This window comes from Alosa alosa, chromosome 12 (genome assembly GCF_017589495.1).
Source record: "Alosa alosa isolate M-15738 ecotype Scorff River chromosome 12, AALO_Geno_1.1, whole genome shotgun sequence".
Taxonomy (NCBI): Eukaryota; Metazoa; Chordata; class Actinopteri; order Clupeiformes; family Clupeidae; genus Alosa; species Alosa alosa.
Genome location: NC_063200.1, coordinates 21,781,977 through 21,803,415, shown reverse-complemented (window position 1 = coordinate 21,803,415; position 21,439 = coordinate 21,781,977). Strand labels below are relative to the sequence as shown.

The 21,439-nt window shown below is 46.5% G+C and overlaps 1 protein-coding gene across 1 annotated transcript; it reads right to left on the bottom strand.

The window, feature by feature from the left end:
• Positions 1–2,090: 2,090 nt before the first annotated feature.
• Positions 2,091–20,561, bottom strand: tprn (taperin). The gene is made up of 4 exons (XM_048259697.1): positions 18,204–20,561; positions 3,681–3,915; positions 2,723–2,850; positions 2,091–2,442 (listed from the first exon to the last, which is right to left on the bottom strand). Exons 1-4 carry the CDS (start codon positions 20,346–20,348, stop codon positions 2,380–2,382), a joined length of 2,571 nt encoding a protein of 856 aa, XP_048115654.1. The 5' UTR covers positions 20,349–20,561; the 3' UTR covers positions 2,091–2,379.
• Positions 20,562–21,439: the final 878 nt, after the last annotated feature.

The following is a 21,439-nucleotide window of genomic DNA, read 5'->3' as shown; positions in this document are numbered from 1 at the left end:
AGCGACAACAGGGATGTCTCAACGTTGCTTTCTCAGGCCTTGTGAGTGGTCCCTTCAGTGGTTGTTTTCACTAGCATGAAACAGTGTTTTGTATAAATAACTGCTATGAGTTGTTTTTGTTGTGGTTTAAATTGGACAGAGTTGTCAGTGCCTGCCTATTTTCTTTCACCATATTTTAAAAACTGGTGAGCCGTTCTAACTCTTGTGTCACTGAGGTCTTTTTTTCTACAGTATGTGTACTGTTGCTCTTGCTTTATGAAGAAGTGCAAAATAAAGAAAGTAAAATGACAAGTGCAAATATAAAGTAAAAACACAGACAACTGAACAATAATTGAGACTCCAGCCACCACTTTTTGTGTATATACATGCCTTCCTTTCTTTCTACATGATGTCAATCATGATCTAAGTACAGTTTAAAAAAGAAAAAAACAGGACAAAGCTCTCTGGCACTGTGGCCTCAGTTCCAGAGGGCAACTCACCAAGCCCTTTATAGAAAAAAAAATAATAACAAAAAAAAAGCCATGTAATAAATTACTAATAATGAAAACACCATTATCCTGGGCTATAGAAACTATACAACAATACTGGCTGAGGCAGAACCGATCGTTTTAGTAAGTGGAGGCCACCCGCCCAGCCCTAACACACACACACGCACGCACACATACATACACGGAAGTTGGCATTGTGTGTATAAAAGTCAGTTCAATTTCCTCATGTACTTCACCTCTAACCACTCATACATACAGGGGTTCACATACACACAGAGCTCAACCATATGGGTATATTTATCTTCCAGCTGGCGCCTGTTTATACTGACCAGTTCAGACAAATGTTTACTTACGACTGTTAAGATCAAAAGCTATTAAAATACTGAAACATGGCTGGCTTGGGCTACATGCATCAGCTTCTGCTGAGACATGGAGAGAAAACCATTGCTATTAAGATTGAGAGGTCGCTATTAGAGATGTGTATCTCCTAAGCAAGCTTCAGCTGCTAAATACAAAATCTTAAACCAAATTACACTGTATATAAAAGTTAATTTTGAGCAATGTAAACGCATAAAGGCATCTGGATATAGCGCAAAGCTCAAAGATTACATCCTTCATATAGCATGACATTCCGATTTTCTGTTGATTTAAAGTTGGTTACATAGGAGTGCTAAAATAAGACAGAGACCTTAGCGATGCTTGCTTGGTTCTTGGCCCTACAGATACACTAGGCTAAGAAGTCTGGAGAATTCCTCTCTCCAATCTTTTAACACAGTTTCATTACAACCATCATGAAATACAAAACTACAAGACATACACAATCATCCAACCAGGGACTAACTTTGCCGGGATGAGGAGCGGGATGGGATTGGAGGGGCAAGTCAATGAGGAATCTACACATGCAGATACAAAAAAATAATCATAATAATAAGCATCACAAACAAGTGGTACTGTGGCACCCTTTCACTGGTAAATTCAGACGTTTTCTCCCCTCCCCCCATCTTCTCTTTTTCTTATTTACTCGTTTCATTTATCAGGTTCTCTCCTTCGATTGCTCTTCCTCCTCCTCTACCTCCACTCGACTTTGAAGAGTTTGTAGGTGTAAAGTCTTGAACCTCCCCTTGCACTCCACATCTTGAGTCTCACAGGCAGTGAGGACGGGCACAGAGGGCTTCCTGCTCTTCCAAAAACAACAACAACGACGACAAAAAATTTGGTCACTTACTTTTTCATGAGGTGATGAGATCGACGACCACCGCCGCAGCCACCCCTGCTAACACCAAAGCTAACAGGGGCGCTAATACATGAGAGAGACAGAGAAGCTTTTAAAGGCAGAGAAGGCTAATGCTACGAGGCTAGTAAGTCCGTTTTGGCCAGCACGCCGAGAGGCAGAAGTCGCACCCCCCCCACACAGTTTCAGGTGGGGTGGGTGGGGGTACTTTGACAATCAGGCGTGGTCTCCAATCTGGAACCTGCATCCTGGAGGGGCAGTCACAGTTTGTCAGTCATGGAAGTGGATGACGAATAAACTGCATAAGGGTCTCTGATGATGTGGCCAGTCCTGCTGCTTCCTGTGTGTGTCTGTGTGTTTGTATGTATGTAATAGAGACTGAATATCCCTTGTGTGTATCTCTGCGTATATATAAGTGTGTGTGTGTGTGTGTGTGTGTGTGTGTGTGTGTGTGTGTGAGCAGTGTTAAGAAAGTCTGAACTGGATTGACAGTTCATGTCTTGCTGGGTTTTTGGTCCCACTGGTGTGTGTGTGTGTGTATATGTGTGTGTGTGTGTGTGTGTGTGTGTGTGTAAATGTCCGTATGTGTACTCGTGTGTAGGCGGGCTGGTGCTTGCAGGCAGTGGTTGGTCCCGTGGCGTTCCAGAAGGTTCTAGAGGTTCAGAAGTAAAGAGCTGGTTCACTGCTGAAGTCTGACAGGGAGGAGCTATCGGCCGGCGTGAGCTGAAACACACACAGCACACAGACCAACTCTTATCTCCCTCACTCCATTAAGGCAAGAGCAACAAGTCCCTATGTAGATAACCTTTAACACATCACAATACACGTGCACCAACTAGTAGACATGGCACAATATGTAACCAACCACCAACTGGAATTCAAAACAAAAATGTCTATCTTCAAACTCCAGGGCCCTTTCAAAATTCTACACACATCATTTGTTCAACACAATATGTGACCTTGAGGACTACAGTCAAGCATGGCAGTAAATTGTTGGTCCTACCATGACCTCCTCTTGGGGTGTGTCTGTGCGTTGAGAATTGGACCCCCCCAGGAGGGCAGGGTCATCAAGCTTGTGGTCTTGCCAGGCACTGTAATCCATACCATGCTTCGGTGTGTAGTTGGACAGATCTGTCAATCACAACACAAAGGTCGGGGATAAAGACACAAACAAGCAGCAAACAAACAAGCAAGAATATATAAAACTGGTTATATATGGTTTTATAACACTCGTGGTGTTAACATGACCACTATCATCAGTAACAAAAAGTTTAAAGGGGCATGTTTCCCAGATGGCCAGCAGGTGTCTCCACTGATTCTAGTCTCTGAGGAGTTGATGCGAGGCTAAAGCTTCAGTAGTTTCAGTTTTTTTTGTAGTTTCAGCCTTTTATTTTCCTCCTAAAACTTACAGTCCTTCCACTTAACACAAGAATGACAGATACCTTGGACCGCATCTGTTCCAAAGCCACCTCTTCAGAACTATGACTCAATGTTTCCCTCTTTCTATCCCTCTCTCTCGGTCACATCCTGCCATTGGCACTGCGACCAAAGCCATCAACCCACTTGCAAAACCCATTTCCCTTCAGTGTGTGTGTCGGCCTGGCTGCCACCCCTCTCTCCCTCTTTTTCTCCCCCCCTTCATCATTCCCTCACTCCGATCCCGTCCATTCATTCCATTTCCTCTCCCTCCTTCTCCTCCTCCTCTTCTCTTTTTCACACACTCTTTCCCTTTTTCTTTCCATCTTTACCATCCTCCTTCATTGGTCTGTTCAAACATTTCCTCTTCTGCCCCCCCCTCCCTCTTTACTACCATTGTCTTTAATTCCTTCTGTCCAGTTATGTATCTATTTGCTCTCTGTTCCCTCTCTTGCTCTCTCCCTTTTTCCTTCTCCTCTTCCTCACCATTCCCTCACTCCTTCCTCTCTCCATTTCCTCTCCATCTCTCTCTGTGTTTTCTTTACCAGTGCTGTTGTTGTTGGTGGTGGTGGTGGTGTGTGTGGGGGAGCTGGTGAAGCTGGGTCGGGGGATCCGCACACGCTCCAGGAGGCCCTGCTCCTCTTCCTTCCTCGGCCTTCCCCCCTCCTCCTCCTCCTCCTCTTCTTCGTCTTCCTCCTCGTCCTCGCTGCCCCAGACACTGTTCTCGGACGGGTACTCGAACGTGCTCTGCAGACTCGACTCATTGAAGGAGATCTTCAGCTGTAAGAGAGAAACAGAGAGACAGAAAGAGAGAGAAAGGGAGAGGGAGAGAGACAGAAAGAAAGAGAGAACAGAGGACCGAATGTGTTAGCAACAGAAAGCCATCTTCAGACCTCTCACAGTGCACTTTGTATACAACAAGACACACATTCTCTGCTTGAAGTCTCAATCAATTCACAGTGATGGCTGACAATCTGTTTGCAACAGGACATCCCAGAGAGAAACCCTGTTTATGGAGTGCAATCCCGAGCCAGATGTAAAAGGATAGAATATTTTTAAAACAAAATACTTCAAAATAATGGTGCATTTCATGTAATAATGTGCATTCCCTTATTAAAATGCATGAGGACAGCCTCCATGTTTAGTGACAAACAAAACATCAAAAGCAGGCCACCAAAATAACATCACTAAGTGCCTGAGCATGAGCAAGGGGGGTTTTGTCAACACCGAAGCGCATCGCTTTCATCCCTGAGAATCAAAGGGAGCTTTCTGACTCGTATCATTTCGAAGGTGAACTCTGTCGTTAGTGTTCGCAGCGCCGCTTCGCCTCTTCCTCTCCGAGAGCTGCCTTCATGATAGCTATTAATTAAAGAACAGGTTATTAAAAGGCGCTGGAGCCGTCGTCGAGGGAGGACGGAAAGCTTTCATTAAGAGGCGGCTTGGCACAAGTCAAAATGTTTTTGAGGACAGCACTAATCCACTCTTGTCTCTCTTTATTCACAGAGGAGCCCTCAGTGTGTCTCTCTCACACACACACACACACACACACACACACACACACACCATGGGCATAAACAGCGCCACGTCTCAACACCAAAATGAAAAGAAAAGAAAAAATGAAGCAGGCACACTTCATTAGTGACAACACTTGGCTTTTGTCTGGCTGTGTAAAAGGGCATATTAGTTTGGGCCGGTTTTGTTCAGGGTTTTGTTTTGTTTTGTTTTCTACAGCCCTTGCAGCCTCTAAGCCCTGCTGTGGTGTCCTTGCTGAGAAGTTGGAGTTCTCTCAAAACAGTTGTCGGACCAGAGGAGCTTGGAGCGGTCACACCCCGAGGAGGAGGAGGAGGAGGGTTTTTAAGTTGCCCGAGGGCTGAAGGGCTTTGGGCCTGCTGTCTGCGCGTATGATGCCATGCTAAATGAGGCGCCGTTATGCAACCCCGAGAGCCCATTTACAAGAAGAGAATAACATCCCTGACAAAAGTTATCATTTTCGGAAAAACCCTACATGTAGGCGTTCCGAGAGACTTCATACGCACATGCTGTATGTCTGAACATACACTCACCGCATAACAAAAAAACTTCATTGTTTACAACCGAATCATAACTAAGTGAGTATCACTACATCCTGGAGGTGCCTGAACCTGACCAACCAGTTGCTTTGTTCATCTCATATAGGCATTATTATTTAGCATAAGTTGTTGCATTGTCTACAGATATGTCAAAGGAAAACGCATCCAACACAAGACTGGGTCCAAACAAGGAAAAAGAAAGGATCACTTTACTTTTACTTTTAATCTCTAGTCATAAAACCAATATCATCATGTCACAAGAACGCCATTTGGATGTCATATACAAATAAATTCTTATGATCTATTTTCCAAACCTAGAGTGCTATTGTTCCATTTATGAGTGTTAATAGGCATTGTAACATCGTGAGTGCTGTAATGTCATGATAGCATGTAATCATGTTAGCTTTTTCATGACAGCATGCACAGAAGACGCCATGTCAGGCACTGATAAAGGCAACAGGAGACTGTGACCACTGACAACACCAAACCAAACATTAGATGTCATCACGGCCATTGACAGAATCCTGGTATCTGCAATCATCACATACTTGTATGATATGGCTGGGTTTGATATGGAGAGTTCAAGCAAAGTGTTTCAGAAAAAGAATTAGCAGCACGCTGAGCAGCTCACTTCCCTCAGGAAATTCATTCATTTTTATGCACTCATGGTCGACGTGAATTAATTAGCAGTATTATGTTACTTGATTAAACATTAACATGCACGATTAATTCTTTGCCGGTTATATTTACAGGCTACACAACTTGGGCAATTTCTTAATGACACCAATTGAGATGCATGTAGATATGTGATGAAGCGGCTGTTTATTCAGGCCACATATCTCCGAGGTTTTCCTTATTATAGCTTCCCTGAAGTAGCGCAACCCTTGTGTCAGTCATAAAAGTGCACAAGAATCTGGGGCAGCAATTCTACTGCATTACAAGGAGACACACAACCAGACCACAGTGATGACAAGCACTTTTTGCTTCATCTCAAAAGCTGTAAATACCAAGCAGACACCCGCAAGTATTTTCATCCTTTTCTACTATGAAGAGTAGCATCAAATGTAACAAGTTTTGGCTTCTATTTCTGTGTTAATGTATTATTATGGGCCCTTCTGGTTAGGTTCACACAGGGTGACACACCATTTCTCATGGGATTCTATTATAGAACCCCACAAATACAGACCCTGTGCATGCACTGCACTGCACTGCACTACACACACACACACACACACAGACACACACACACACACCTTGCAGTTTGCAGGATGTGGCAAGACACCGAGACTGAGAATGTCTTCTCAGATGCCCGCTTCGTAATGAGGAAGTAGCATTATCAATCAAGTGTGTCTCACCAATTCACCAGACATGCTTACGTACATCCAGTCTGAGTGGAACTAAATATGGAGCTGGACTTCCGCTTTGCATACCAGGAATGTCCATCTCGGCCAAGAATGGGGTCAAATGACCATGACTGTGGTGACTGTTCTGGTACCTTTCCCCTTCAATCTCCTTGTCATATGTGACTTGCCCTAAATCTACTCTAATCGTCATCACAAGGCACCAACTTCCACCCCCCTCCAGTAATGTATAGGAGGCTATGTATAGGGATCTGTGGAAGAACAGCAAAACAGGAGTGGCTTTGTGTCGCTCACATCACCTGCTCTTTCATTCACTCAGGCTCTTTGCTAAAGACCCAACAAAACATGCAAAAAGCAAGACACTGCAATGCAACACACAGACAGACACATATATGCACACACACACACACACACACACTCTCTCTCTCACACACACACTAATTTCCACCAAATAACTGATAGCCATCAGTATTTACAACATCACAATTAAACTGGACTTGGTAGGGCTGATGTTCAAAAGTCTGTCTAGCAGAGACAATAAAATGACCTGAGCCAACTGCTGCTTATGTGGTTCCGAGAAGCACTATCTTGATTCCATTGTGATTTCAGCTTTACCATGACAACGTGTCTGAAGTAGCTTCTTGAGGAGACAGACGAGTAGACCACATCTCGTCCTGTGTATTGAGAGTGCACCATTCGATGTCAGTGGGTAAAAAACACTCACTGTTATTAGTTTCTGTAATGGCCTCCAAATCACACTTAGTGAGTTCATAAACTCAAACCAAGTTAGGAGATGCAATACGGTACAAAAAGATGGCCTCAAACTATATTTGAACTAGTGTTGTTCTTCTGTCCCATTGTCTTCTGGTGTAAAAATGACCTTACATGGTCAGAGAGATGGAAGCTAATAGTAGGAAGGTAATAGCTTAGAACTGCACACAATGATTCTTCTTAATGATCATTGTGCTTGCAGGTTACATAAGAAATAGCATCATGAATCCGTAAACAAAGTTTTTTTTTTTTTTTTTTTTTTTTTTTTGACAACGACAGTAAGTTTGATTCAGGCAAAGCGATTCATAACCCTAATTGTGAAAAACTGTTTCAACAGTACATTTTTCGCTCTCTCTTGCAGTCTTTAACACAAACAAGCCATTCTAAAGCGAGTTGATCTAAGAGCGTGTTTATTTTATAATATTAGGGCTGCTCCAAAAAGGTTTACCTTAAAAGGACAACAGTTCCCCAAGCAAGCACAGCCCAGAGAGGGTTAGAGATGATAACTGAACTCAATCAAGTCTCCTATTCAATGCAACGTACTGGGCTGGTTTATTTGAACAGGGCAGGTCCTACTGAGGAGAATCTCTCTCTCTCTCTCTCTCTCTCTCTCTCTCTCTCTCTCTCTCTCTGCCTGCAGCAGAGCCTAGAACCGAGAGCCGTGCCAAAGAGAGCGAATCAATAAATCAAAGTAGCCTGTGGGATTACTTCCTCTCGGCTGGGGAAAGGGCTTCACTCGTTTGCTCGCTCACTCCATCCGTCCCATCCTCCCTCCCTCCCCTCCCCTGCTGTCAGGGGGGCTCTGTGCCCACCCGTGGCTGTGAAAGGCCGCATTATTGAGCCAGAAGTGATGCATGAGCCCCTCCCTCTCTCGCTCTTCTTTCTCTCTCTCTCTACAACCTTGCTCTTCTTTCATCTCAGTGTCATTCTCCCTCTCTCCGATGTGTCTTGCTCAGTCTCTCTCTCTCCTTTACTTACTCCCCCCTCCTCCTCCTTTCCGTCTTTCAGCGCTGTGTAATTCCCCTTCTCGTTAGTTTCTTCCTCTTCCTGACCCTCTCTCTCTTTCCCTTTCTTTAACACTTCTCTCCATGTCTCTCTCTCTCCATGTCTCCCCATCTCTCCCTCTCACCTCTTCTCTCTCCCTCTTTCTCTCCCTCTCTCTCTCTTTTTTTCTCTCACTCTATCATCTCATTCGTCTGTCTGAGCAGAAGCTACATTAGGCCAGTTCCAGCCTCCAGGCTCTCCTCTCTTCCCTCTCTCCTCCCTTCCCCTCTCTCCCTCACCCCTAGCAGCAGGGGGGACCAGCTACCTCTTGCCCTGGCCTCCCCTGCCCGACCTGCCCTTCTCCCCCCTTCACCCTCTCACACTCCCACACTAAGACACCAGAATGAAGTAGGATGACTCACACCACCAGGGCCGCTAATTTTAGCGCTTCCTTTAGCTGCGGTGCTATTGTCGTCCCATTGTCAGGCCCGGTGGTGCCTTTTCTTATTTGGCCTTTTACCGCGTTGGCGTTGAGGAACTGTCGTAAATGCCACGGTGCGAGAGTTCCTTGCTCGCTTGTAATGAGGGCCTTCGGGGCGACCGAGTGCGTAACCCCGGGAGTTCAGGCGTGCCGATTCTGTGTGTGTCTGAGTGCACATGAAAGGAAAAGGGCAGTGTGCCAGAGACAGAGTTTTCTGGGCCATTTAGATGGCCCGTCCTGATTTGGACTAGGCAGAGAGAAAGAGAGAGAGAGAGAAAGAGAGAGAGGGAGAGGGAGTTTCGGGTGAATGAGCAGACGGGAAAACTGTTTTCACATGGAGTGTGCGCACACGCGCACACACATACACACACACACACACTCCAAGAGAGACACTCTTGGACAAGCTGAAAGACAAATAAGTAGACACCTTCACTCCCATACACAAACACACACAGGCAATGGCAGGTCAGTAGGTTGTGCCGAAGTGAATTATGAGCACTACTTGGCACATACAGCGTGGCTGAAGTGATGTTGGCATGGGTGTGCTAAGGCTGTCAGGTCAGACTGGAGCTATCTATAAAGAGCTATTTATCTGTCTGTGTGTGTGTGTGTGTGTGTGTGTGTGTGTGTGTGTGTGTGTGTTTACGCGAGGAGAGAGAGAGAGAGAGAATACTACAGTAGCAAAGTATGCAGAGGCTTTTTATTGAGGTATAGGGATAGACTGACCAGATGTCTGATTAAAGCTAATCTCTCAGCAGAGACTTTAATGGCTTAATATGAGGAGCAGGCAGGCTCCAGTATGAGGCCTCTCGAGAGCCGTGTCTCAGACACACAGATGGAAAAGACCAGAAGACTGACCTTTCTGTTTCCATGCGGAACTCTTCCATCATTAACCAATATATTCGTGTCACAGATCCTATAGAACATGAGTGAACTGACTCTACCTGTGTGTACCTCTCTACACATAGCCCAAAAAACGTCTTATTCAATCATCAACTCTGCATCGCACCACAGCACCGCATCTACTGTCTCTAGTTTTATAGCATCTCATTGCTTTCTTTTGAACATTAAGTTAAGTTATATTGAAAATTGGTTCTCTGCATTTTACTCATCTGGGTAGTGTACACACATTCATACACACACACACACACACACTCAGAGTAGAGGGCTCACTAGGAGGACACCCACACTAGGAGCACACACACACCCAGAGCAGTGGGTAGCCCTTAATCCGGCGCCCGGGGAGCAGTTGGAGGTTAGGTGCCTTGCTCAAGGGCACCTCATCCGTTGATATGGATGTAGAGTGCTGTTCAATCACTCCCCCACCCACATTTTTCCTACCAGTTAGGGATCAAACCGGCCACCCTTCGGTCCCAAGTCGGATTCCCTAACCAGTAGGCCACAGATGCCCTATCTGTAGTTTCTTTTGTGCTAGTTAAGACATACACAAATCAGGACGTCTTCTGGTGTTACCCTCTATACAAATTGTCTGCAGATGTGTCCAAGTGCTCTTTAAGAAGATTTAGGAGGCACATCCTCTACTACCAGGGGCACGTGAACAGGTAAGCTTTGTAAACATAAACATGTGATGTGACCGCTTAAGCAGGATAGGATTAATTTGTATGGGATAGCAGGATAGGCTTTATCTGTGTGGGACATCAGCTACTGTAGGTGTCCTCGGATGACTGCATCTGTGTGTATTTGTGTGTGTGTGTGTGTGTGTGTGTTTACATGTGACATCTATTGTGAGTGGGTGCACATCTATCATCACATCTATTAACAGATACATCTATCTATCTAATCTAGTTATTAATCTTTCCAATTATTATGCTATATTACTTTATATTATGTTAATCTTGCCACTTGGCACTATGCATCCAAAAATTCATGTCAATATATCCACATTAAATTTCAATTTGAGAGAGAGAGAGAGAGAAAGAGAGAGAGAGTGAGACAGAGAGTGAGACAGAGAGTGAGAGTGTGTGTGAGTGAGTGAGTGAGAGTGTGTGTGAGTGTGTGAGTGAGTGAGTGTGTGTGAGTGAGTGAGTGAGTGAGTGAGTGAGTGAGTGAGTGAGTGAGTGAGTGTGTGTGTGTGTGTGTGTAAAACACTCGTAGGGTCTCCTCCCTTTGATGGATCACTGTGGTATACAGTTTGAGGGCGTGAACGAGAGCCGTCATGTTTATTTGTTATTATCTTGACCGTTTCCAAGTTACGATGTAAAAACTGAAAAAGAGAATGAGCGATAGATAAACAATGTGGAAAGACGAGGAAGGGGAGGAAGTCAGACTGGGCAGGTCCACCTGTGTAATGTTTATAATTCTAAAGCAGGCTGGCTGAAACTTCAGCTGTTTGATGTTGATTTCATTCATTACAGACTTGGGTGTGAGGGTGTGTGTGTATACACAGCAAATGAGAGGGAGCAAAGGTTTGTGTGAAAAGAGAGAGAGAGAAAGAGAGAAAGATAGACAGAGCGTGAAAAAAGAGACTCTTCCTTATCCAGGAATCCTAAATGACAGGATAGAATGGCCATGGCCGCCTGTTGCCCGGCGACAGACACCATGGATATAGCTGAAGGAGAGAGAGAAATGGGAGAGCGGGGGAGTAGAGGCAGCAGAGAAGAGGGGGAGAGAGAGGGAAGGAAAGAAGGTGGCAGAGGCTTAGGTTAACAGTGTACAGTACGTACCCAAAACTAAGGGGACAGAAAGGCAGACACTGAAAGAAAGACAGAGGCCAGACAAGGTTGATTTGCCAGATCCAGAATTTGAACACCCTACTCAAAACAGGATGAAAGTGAAACGATACTGGAGCGCTTGACCACCCACTCTTAACACAAACTTATTTGACTAAATGAGACACACAGGCGGTACTGCTCATGACAGAGCATCACACCTCCCTGCGCTTAATGTCTCTTATGTTCTTAAACCATCAGCCAACTGAATCACCAGCACATTTGACTAGAATTTGCATGGTGTGTTTACCAAATAGTATCCATCTGGCAACCCACCCAAAGGCTACGGTGGCCTGTTGGTACACACAACACCTACATGATTCCTACCCTCCATATGTGCCGGTGTTCCATTAACATGTATAAACAACTGTCATTTTCTTTCCCATTTGTACACACACACACACACACACACACACAACTGGCAAACACACAAGCAAGAACACATACAAGCAAACACAGGTCCATCCACCACGCACGCACGCACGCAAACCATCGACACAGGCAGCTTTAGACACGCACACACGTGCACACACACACACGCCAGGACCTGCTTGAATTAAACATGACTATGACAGCGGCGCTCTGCTGTCTGAATTCTAATTACTCCACCGGTATTGAGAGGGCAATCATGCACACACAGCTAAGGGCCACTTTCACACACACACACACACACTCCCTCACACATACTCTCTCCCTCTCACACACACACACAACCAGACACCTATAGATACAGAAAAACCACTCGATACACAAAAGGGTCACAAAATAAATACCACTACGGACTACATGACTACACTCTTCATTATCTATTTTAACTTTCTTTCTCTTTCACTATCTCCCTCGCTCATACACACACAAATAAAAACAAGCGCACACCCGAACCAAATAAATTGATATAAGATATCGACCTGATCTACTCGTGGCGGCACTGAAGTCCTCAGGCCTGCTAATGATTTGGGGCTAATGTTCTCTGTCAGTGACAATCACCAGCAACAAACATGTTAAAGCCCAGTCGCCCTGTGTGTGTGTGTGTGTGTGTGTGTGTGTGTGTGTGTGTGCAGTCATCGGGGTGAGAGCCGTGGGTGGTAGAGGGGTATTCAAGCATTACACCAGTGCTTGGCTCGTTGCCACTCTGCAGGACAGAAAGCAGGGCCGAGGTCAGGCAAGGGACGGGAAGAGCGATGGAGGGAGAGGGCGAGAGAGAGAGAAAGAGGGAAGAGGAAGATGAAGAGAGAGAGAAAGAGGGAAGAGGAAGATGGAGCGAGAGAGAGAGAAAGAGGGAAGAGGAAGATGGAGAGAGAGAGAAAGAGGGAAGATGGAGAGAGACAACACAGAGGGAAGCCAGAAAGACAGACAGGCAGTGTGAGAAAAAGGAGACAAGTGGACACTAGTCAAGAGACAATGGGGACAGAGGTGTGTGTATGTGTGTGGTGTTAGGGGGTTACATGATGAGGAACAGATGACCAGACAGAAAGACAGAGGGGTGCTGGGGCGATGCCGGTAACAGTAAGTAAACGCAATCGAGTAGGAGTGGACATCCTCCCGTGAATGAATAATTAAACACAGTGGACTTTCACACCTCTAGTCAGAGATTTGGGGGAGAGAATGCTATCGCTAAAGCTAACAGTTAGCCGTCATTAGAGCATTCCTCAACACCGGACGCTGACAGTGACCTCAAACCCAGCAACCAAGGGATTCTTGAGCAGTTTATTTAGTTATTACAGCCTGGTATGACCATAAAACCCTTTTGTTTTCTCACCTGAAAATAGTTACTCATTGATGGAGTGGCTGTTCCATGACATCAGCCGGTAAAGGAGTCTCTGCAGTTTGTCATTACCATTCATTGCTCAAGCCAGTTCCATCACGTCAATGTTATACACCCAGTACCAAGTTTGACCTCCACCTATGGTATCTGTAGCCATCAATGTAAACTTGTTTAGGAAGACTGATGACCGGTGGTGAGCAGTCTGCCGGTCTCATGACCTGGTCAGTACAGTCACAGAGGCTGAGGATTCTTAATGGGAGTATGGTAAATCTGCTGCAGACCCACACAACAGAGACACACTTGTAACAGAAACACAATAGAGAACTATTGCGGAAGACTATTGTCTTTCAGAGCCACATGCTGTCTACATAAATTATACACAAAGTCGCCATGCCAAGTTTGTTTCCCTCATTCACAACTTGCTGAGTATCCACCAGCTCTGATGACGCCTCAGTAGTAGGCTATGTTGGGGAAGTCCTCAAATACAGCGGGACAACCCTTTTGGGAAAAACAAACAAACCAAAATCATAGTGGACATCTGTTTCAGAATAACTACAGTGCTATAATGGCTAAGGAATCGTGAGGGTGTGTGCCTTCACAGCCCCTCTGCGCTGTGTGTGTGTGTGTGTGTGTGTGTGTGTGTGACTGACGCATCACCTAGCCTTTAACCAAGCCTACACACAACAAACACACACACGTGTTCGCTCTGGAAGAGCGGCCTGTGTACCCTTGCCCCATCGACATCGACAGCGCCCAAGAGCCCCCACGCCCAGAGCAAACAGGGCAATTATGACAGCAAGGTGCCAGAGAATCTCCCTGCAGTGCAAACAAAAGTCAGGTGATGAGTGTGACCAGCAACTTTACAAATGCTACACACGAATGACATATGGCCACAAACCTCTGGAAGTCCCAGAAACACACTATAAAAACAAAAACAAAACAAAAACACTATAACAAAAACAAATCTCCGGCACAATGTATGACTGATGTAAAACTTTTAATGTGTAAAAAATGTACAGATCAGAGACAGATTGTACTGGTACTGTTGACGTAATTTAAATGCAAGTTAGCTTTAACCTGGTGTGCACATAGAATATTCTCATGCTCCAGAGTCAAACCATGTCTAATGCTGAACCATGATGTTCCACTTTTGTAAAACTGTACCAAGAACAACTACAGCAGCAAACTAGCCAATGGGATTTCCTTGCCTGTTTCAGTTTGAAAACCATTTTTAGTTACATAACCCCAATTTATGCTTTAACAGCTTAACCCAACAATCTAATTACAGAGAAATCTACGGTCTCAATTACAAATGACGGCAACTCTAAGGGGGTAACTCTCTATTTAACCAGAGGCCTGTGACGGATAAATGAGACACACACACACATGCATGTACATTCACATAGATTCATGAATATACATGACTTAAGAGTTAGGCTTAAATTATGCCCACAAACACACAAAAGCACACATACACTCATATTTGAACACACTCTATATGAAGGACTGTATGTGTGTACAGACATAAGCATGCAGACGCACAGATGCACGTACACACACACACACACACACACACACACATACACACACACAATCTGCTTTAGGCTCTAGCCCTTGCAACTGCTTGCCTGCCTGTATGGTTTCCTGCCTATAATGACAGATCAGCGTGCTTCCAAAAGCCTCAGACCAGACCACAACAAGCAGCTCCGCCCTTTCCATCTCTCCAGCGGCAGCCAAAGCCTATACTGCCTGGACAGCACAAGCACACAGACAATAGGGTGCCATCCAGAGTCATCCGTTATCAATCTGGATTCACTCCAAATTACATTAATCCACATTCATATTCACTCCACATTCATTCTCAATCTTAATCTTAGTAATTCATATTCACTCCTAACCACATCAACACACTTCAAAATGCTTTTTCACTGCAGAATGTGGATGGAATTCCCTACTGTTCTGGCACAGAAAATCCACATTACAGGGTTTGCGTTTGTCTTATCAGAATGGCCCACGACATACTGAGTTTGCGCCTGACGTATATAGTCCCCCTCCCCCTCCGATCCCATCACGGCAGAGCTCGAGGTGCACCACACAGCAAGTCACGAGCAAACACCAAGGAGCAAAGGACAATCTTGATTAGCCCAGCCCAGGCACAATGCTTCGGCTGGGAACAGGAGTGGGAAGAGGCGGCCTGGAGACTGGAGAATGAGAGGAACTTTAAACCTACTGCAGCCATGGCCGCAGCTAAGGAGCTCAGAGGCCAGAGTAGTGGCGGCGGCATCAGCAGTGGCGGCGGCATTCCAGTTTGGGCCCTAGAATTCCATGGAAAAAAAAAAAAAATCCCTCCCCTCCCTCTCACAACCTCACTGGTCTGTCCCAGGAACTTTGTCAGAAACGGCTGGCCCACAAAAATGTGTGAGAAAGTTTAAAAGAGAGGGGGAAAGGAAAGGGAGTGAGAGGAGGGAGGGAGGGATGCAGAACGATGGAGAGAGACAGCATGATGCAGTATGAGAGAGACAGCATGATGCACACTTAGGCCACAAATATGAGAGGGAGAAAGATACAGAAAGAGAGAAGAGAAAAGAAGAGAAAGAAACGAGAATGAACAGAAGAGAAGAGGGGTTACAGAGAAGAAGAAAAAAGGGACGTTTTTATGACTGTGAGTGGTAGCGATGGAAACCCGTGGTGAATATTTCTCCAGCTGCAAGTCTTCACCGTGTGCTGCTGCAAAGTGTCACACCGTTTGATGTGACTAAAAATCCCCTAGCAAACCCTTCCTCTTGCAAACAGGGGCCTCTGCAGCCCACAAACACCACTCCGAGACGTCACCCATCCCTCAGAGGCAGGGCCCATACACTCCGCCCAGGCGTATACAGGGCTGGAATTCCACACAAATTGCCCTTGATGCTTAAAAAAAACCCAGTCCAACCTTTGCCACAGGGAGAACAAAACAAAACAAAACAAAACAAAACAAAAAAACAAGTCTGTGTGGAATGCAGGGACACAATGAGGCATAGCTTATTCTCAGCCAATTGTGACAGTGTTATTAATTCAATTGGGTGTGCAAGGGACTAAAAAAAGCCACACAGGCTCTTTTCTCTTTCTCCCTTTCTTTCACACTTACATAAAAGTGCGCAAACACACACATACACACACACACACACACACACAGGAGATCAACCCTAGCTGGCATCTGAGCAGGCGCCTCTCGTTAATGCCAGTGTGCATCTCCATGGTTGGCAGGAGAGTTCTTCTCCCCCTCTGGGTGTGACATGAGCGTTGGTTGGGGCGGGAGAGGCGGGGAAGGACGTCAGTAATGCCCGAAAGCTTTGGGGCAGAAGGATTAGGCCAAGCCAAGCAGTCCTCCCATGGCCCAGTGCTGCGTTTTTTGTTTCATAGCCATGAGCAACAAAACTGCCCTGTGCTGACTAAGCTTACTGTATTTACTGAATGAGGTTGGCACTATGCCACATCATGTTTGGTTTATATTCGGCCTCTAAAAGATAAATAAATAAGTAAACAAAAGTCACAAGCTCTGGTGGTGGTGGGTGGGAATGGAGATGCTGATTGTTCTTTATTTTTCATTATCTATCCTTATCTGACAGAGGAACTGATACTAGTCCACCGAGATGAGACTTGACATTTCTCAACATATGCCACCCAACACCCAAAACACAACTTCCCTTTAACAACTGAAAATTACCCACTCATCTTCTCCTAGACTGCTTTGTGAGCAAGTGTTTGGCTGGTCACCTATTGTGGCAAGCCACAAAAGCCTTCCAAATCCTGCAAGCTCAAAACCTCCCATGTCTCTCTCAGTGTGCTCAGATCATGTGGCAGTTTCTGGCCACTCCTTGCTCTGTTCAGAATTACACATGACTACAGAATGCACAAATCTCCTCTAATTGCCCCCACACCTGTGTCACCTGACCACACCAGGACAACACCTCATTCTCAGTCAAAGGAACAAAAAAATTATAACAAGAAAGTCTGCAGAATGTCAAATAGCCACAAGACAAACAGCAGTGAGAGAAAGTCAACAACAGAAACCATTTTAGAAGCAATTTCATGATAAACCGCAAGCTGTTATTACAACATTTTCAGAGAGCTGGCACTTGTAGCTGCCCTCCCTCCTTGAGCCTAAGCAGTCCGTCATGGGCTTTTAATCATTAGCAGCTATACACATTGTTTGGATCATAGGGTCACTTAACAACACTGAGAGGCAGGTAGGTGCCTAAAGCACGCTACTAAGCTCCTGTGGATGTGAGACCCCAGGGCGATGAGCCATGCCAGATCCGGGCCAGTCCTGTGCCTGATCTGGCCCCCAGAATCTGTGGATTGGTCAGGTTTTCCCAGCCAAATCCCCTGGATCAGGTAGCGGCTTGATGAGATTGCCCAGTCAATGAGCCTCAAGTCCACCCTAACCCAGTAAGGCGGCAGCACAATGACACGCTTCAGCTGGACGGTGGTCCACAACGCTGCATACCTGTAATCTAATGAGACTCTGCGCAATCTCTGGCTTCTAACAAAGCTACTCACGGGCCAGGCAGCAACCCCAGCCATGAGCTTTGGGTGTTCTGCAATCTGCACTGCCAAGCATGACCTACATGCAGCTAAATATGTGAAATATCTCAACAAAACAAAATGAAAACAAAACAAAAACCTAACCAATGGCATTTCATCCAGAAGAAATGGGCTGTGTGTGCATTAACTAAAAAGCCTAAAAACCGGGTCAAGTTAGCCTTGCATGCTACATGAGCCGGTGGTTCAGCCGGAGTTATCACACATTTACGATGCACACAAAACAGATACAGATGGAAAGAATGTGAGCAGTTTGTGTTTTTTTAACTAAGCTTGCTTGTTTAAAGCTATAAACTCCTGCTATAAACAGTGAGGCTACTTTACCTTTTTGCCTGTGGATCCAGATTTGGACAGGCAGGAACGGCCAAGTGACAGGTAGCCACCGATGACCTCGATCTCATCTACCGCCGGGTAGCGCTTCTTCAACAGCGTGCCCAGCTGGGCGTAGGGGGCCTGGGAGGCCCCAGCACCCGCCACAGGTGACCCAGCGGCTGAGTCCTGGGGATCAGGCGAGGCTACCTGTGGCTCCTGCTTGCGTTTCGGCACCACCGTGAAGGTGTTGCCCTTACGCTTCTGCACCACGGGGCTGGTGGTCGGCTGACCGGGAACGGGTGCCGGAGCAGGTGGTGTGGGCTCCACGTCCACATCGTCGATGTTGGTGACTGGAAGTTTCTCAGCAGGCAGTGGCGGCTCCTTCCGGGCAAGGGGTGGAGGAGATGGCTGGGCCACCGGTTCAGGTGGTGGACTGCTGGGCACGGGCTGACCGAGCAGGAGCTCCTTTTTGGCTGGCCTGGGACCCCTCTCAGACTCTCGCTTTTTGGAGACGGGCGGCGTCGGGGGCGGCACGACCCGACTGGTTGGCACTGCTGCTGCTAAAGTCGAGTTCAGGGGGGTAGGGAAGGTGGTCGGCTCGGAGGGCCGCTGGGAAGACGGTGGGGGGGACAGGACCGGGCTGGAGGGCGTGGTACTACCCGGGGAGGAGGCAGAGGAGACAGAGGAGCTGCGGCGAGTCTTGGGGATCACTGTGAAGGACTTCCGGGACTGCAGGCGCAGGTTGGCGAGAGCGCGGGCCTGCAGGTCGCCGGTGGGGACCAGGGAGAGGTCTGGCCTGGGGGCCGGGCGGAACTCGAAGGTGGGGGAGTCCGGCGGCTGGAGGGAACCGGGGCCGTCGTCTGAAAAGTCGGCACGTGCACGGACTGGAGAGCATGGCACCTTGGGAGGCTTGGAGGACCCATCTGTTTGATCCCATTCTCGCTCACGGATGGGCTTGGAGGATCCGGCCCTGTCTGCCTCCTCTTTTGGGTTGATGGTGATCCGGCGACCACCACGGCTGGCCTCTAAGCTCCGGAGGAGGGCAGACACGGGATGAGGGGAAGCAGGAGGGCTCTCCACATCAGAAAGAGGAGGCTTTGCTTTTGTTATGGAAGACTGAGAAATCTGTGGGCTAGACGGCACTGACCGGTCCAAGGTGTGTACGGGCGAGCCCGGCAGAGGGGACGTGATTGGCTTTGGCACCAGATCTGGCTTTGGTGAGGGTCGGGATCTTGGCCTCACGGAAGTAGAATCTAAGTCTAGGAGGTTCTCAGTGCTCCGCGACCTGGGTTGCAGTTTACCGTAGTTACGGTCGAATTTCTGCAGCATGCGACTCACCCTGCCCTGACCGTCGACAAGATCGGCCAGTTCCGAACCGTGACCCACAGTGCTCAAGTTCTCCTCGCTTTTACTTAGTGCTGTATCATAAATAACTACCTCCTTTGCGCGTATCTCAGCAACCGGACTACCTCTCCTTTCTAACAGATCGTTAAGAGAGCTATAGCTACTTACACCGTTCTGCTGCAGTTTAGATGCATGTTTAATGCCGCTTCCCTCCGGAAAGTAATCAGGATCGGATTCTATAATGATGATGTTCTCTGCACGAATAGTCCGAATCCCAGGAACACTGCCATACAGTTCCAATATGTGTTGCATGGGACGTGAGCTTTCCCGGTCCAGTTGCTTCTTTCGCTCTTTCTCTAATTTAATAAAAGGGTTTTCCTCCAACGGACCTAAACTCTCCTGTAACACTAGGCTCTCTTCAGTTCCGTTGTCCCTTACCTTACTCTCCGCTGATTTCGGGTCGTAGGATTCTATGGCCGTCCACAGATCTTTTGTTTTCACCGGTGACTGCTCCGGGGATTTGGGGGTGCCGCTGCCACGCTTGCTACCGAAAAACTGACTGGCAGGGGTGATGGTATAGTTCCCGTTAGGATTAGCGCCGCTGGCATCGTCCTTATTTTTAGATCCGCTATTTCCTGTTACCTCGCCATTAACACGAGATGTGGCTGCGCTCGGTGAAGACTCGCCACCTGCTCCAGACCCGCTGCCTTTTGCTTTCCTCCGTTCGAGGATCTCTCGTTTCCAGGCCGGCATCCTCGGGCTCTCCTGCCCGGATTCTTGGCGGAGCACACGAACGTCGCCTCCGCCCGACATTGCAGGAGAAAAAGAGTATCTCCGGAGCCTGGGTTCTGATGTTCCAGGGCTGGAACGAAACGCAAAATCTGCTGCCTGACGCTGTACCTGCAGCACCGCTATCACACACACGCACACATCTTTCAATCGCCTTCTGTGTTCCCTGCGATGTCGCCCTGTCTACGGACACTACCCCGCCCTCTGCACCTGTAAGCCTTCGACGTCACCCTTGAGTCGGAAGATCTGAGCCCCAAGAAGGCATCTCATTTGGTCATATGAATCTGAACTACACCCCCTCTTTACATATCAAACCACCCACCCAAGGAAGACACTCCCCTTTCTATTGTGAACCACAGAGAAAGACATGCCAATCAAATGACCTAGGCTCAACCCACTTTATATCAATTAACTCTTGCAGTGCTGATACATTTCTTATAATATTAGCTTGACTACGTTAGCCTACAGGCTTTCTGCGTTTCCATATTAGAAAACTAAAATCTAACAATACATTTTTACATTGCATTAAATCAGTTTCCTAATTACAAAACGTGTTCTGCAGTTATGTGAAAACAAAACATTCACAATTAATGTATTAATTCACATTAATTTGAAGACGACAGGTAAGGGAACTATATTCTATCAAAATTAGGCCATGTTCTTTCAAGTGCCAATAAGTCTTCATGACTTCTAAAATAGCCAGTGAATGAAATAATATAGCACTTTAGGACTGTTTACATACCTTAATTGTTTATTTGTAACAATGACACAACCTAACGTGATTAGGCATGATAATTGAGATTAATGAGATTAGCCTACTACTGTATAAATACATATTGCATTTCCTGCCTACAGGAACAGCTTTTACAACTGGGTCTTTATGAAAGATTTATGACGACGCTGTTCTTACGAGCACTGAATTCAAATGAACTACATTAACACTGTGCTAGAGGTAGTCGAGGAAACAGACTGCTGCGTTCCAAACTCGGAAGTCGGATGTTTCTTGAAATGTATCTGATGGATGTACATTATAGCCTACGAGAATGTTTCTTGGGAGAATAGGAGTTGTAGGCATGTTATCAAATAGCCTAGAACAAGATATCAGTAGCTACCTA

Coding starts and splice junctions, on each gene's coding strand:
- tprn (XM_048259697.1), bottom strand. CDS start 20,348: ATGTCGGGCGGAGGCGACGTTCGTGTGCTCCGCCAAGAATCCGGGCAG. Junction 3,916..18,203: donor CTGGATCCACAGGCAAAAAG/GTAAAGTAGCCT, acceptor TCTCTCTTACAG/CTGAAGATCTCCTTCAATGA. Junction 2,851..3,680: donor CACCAACAACAACAGCACTG/GTAAAGAAAACA, acceptor TGTGATTGACAG/ATCTGTCCAACTACACACCG.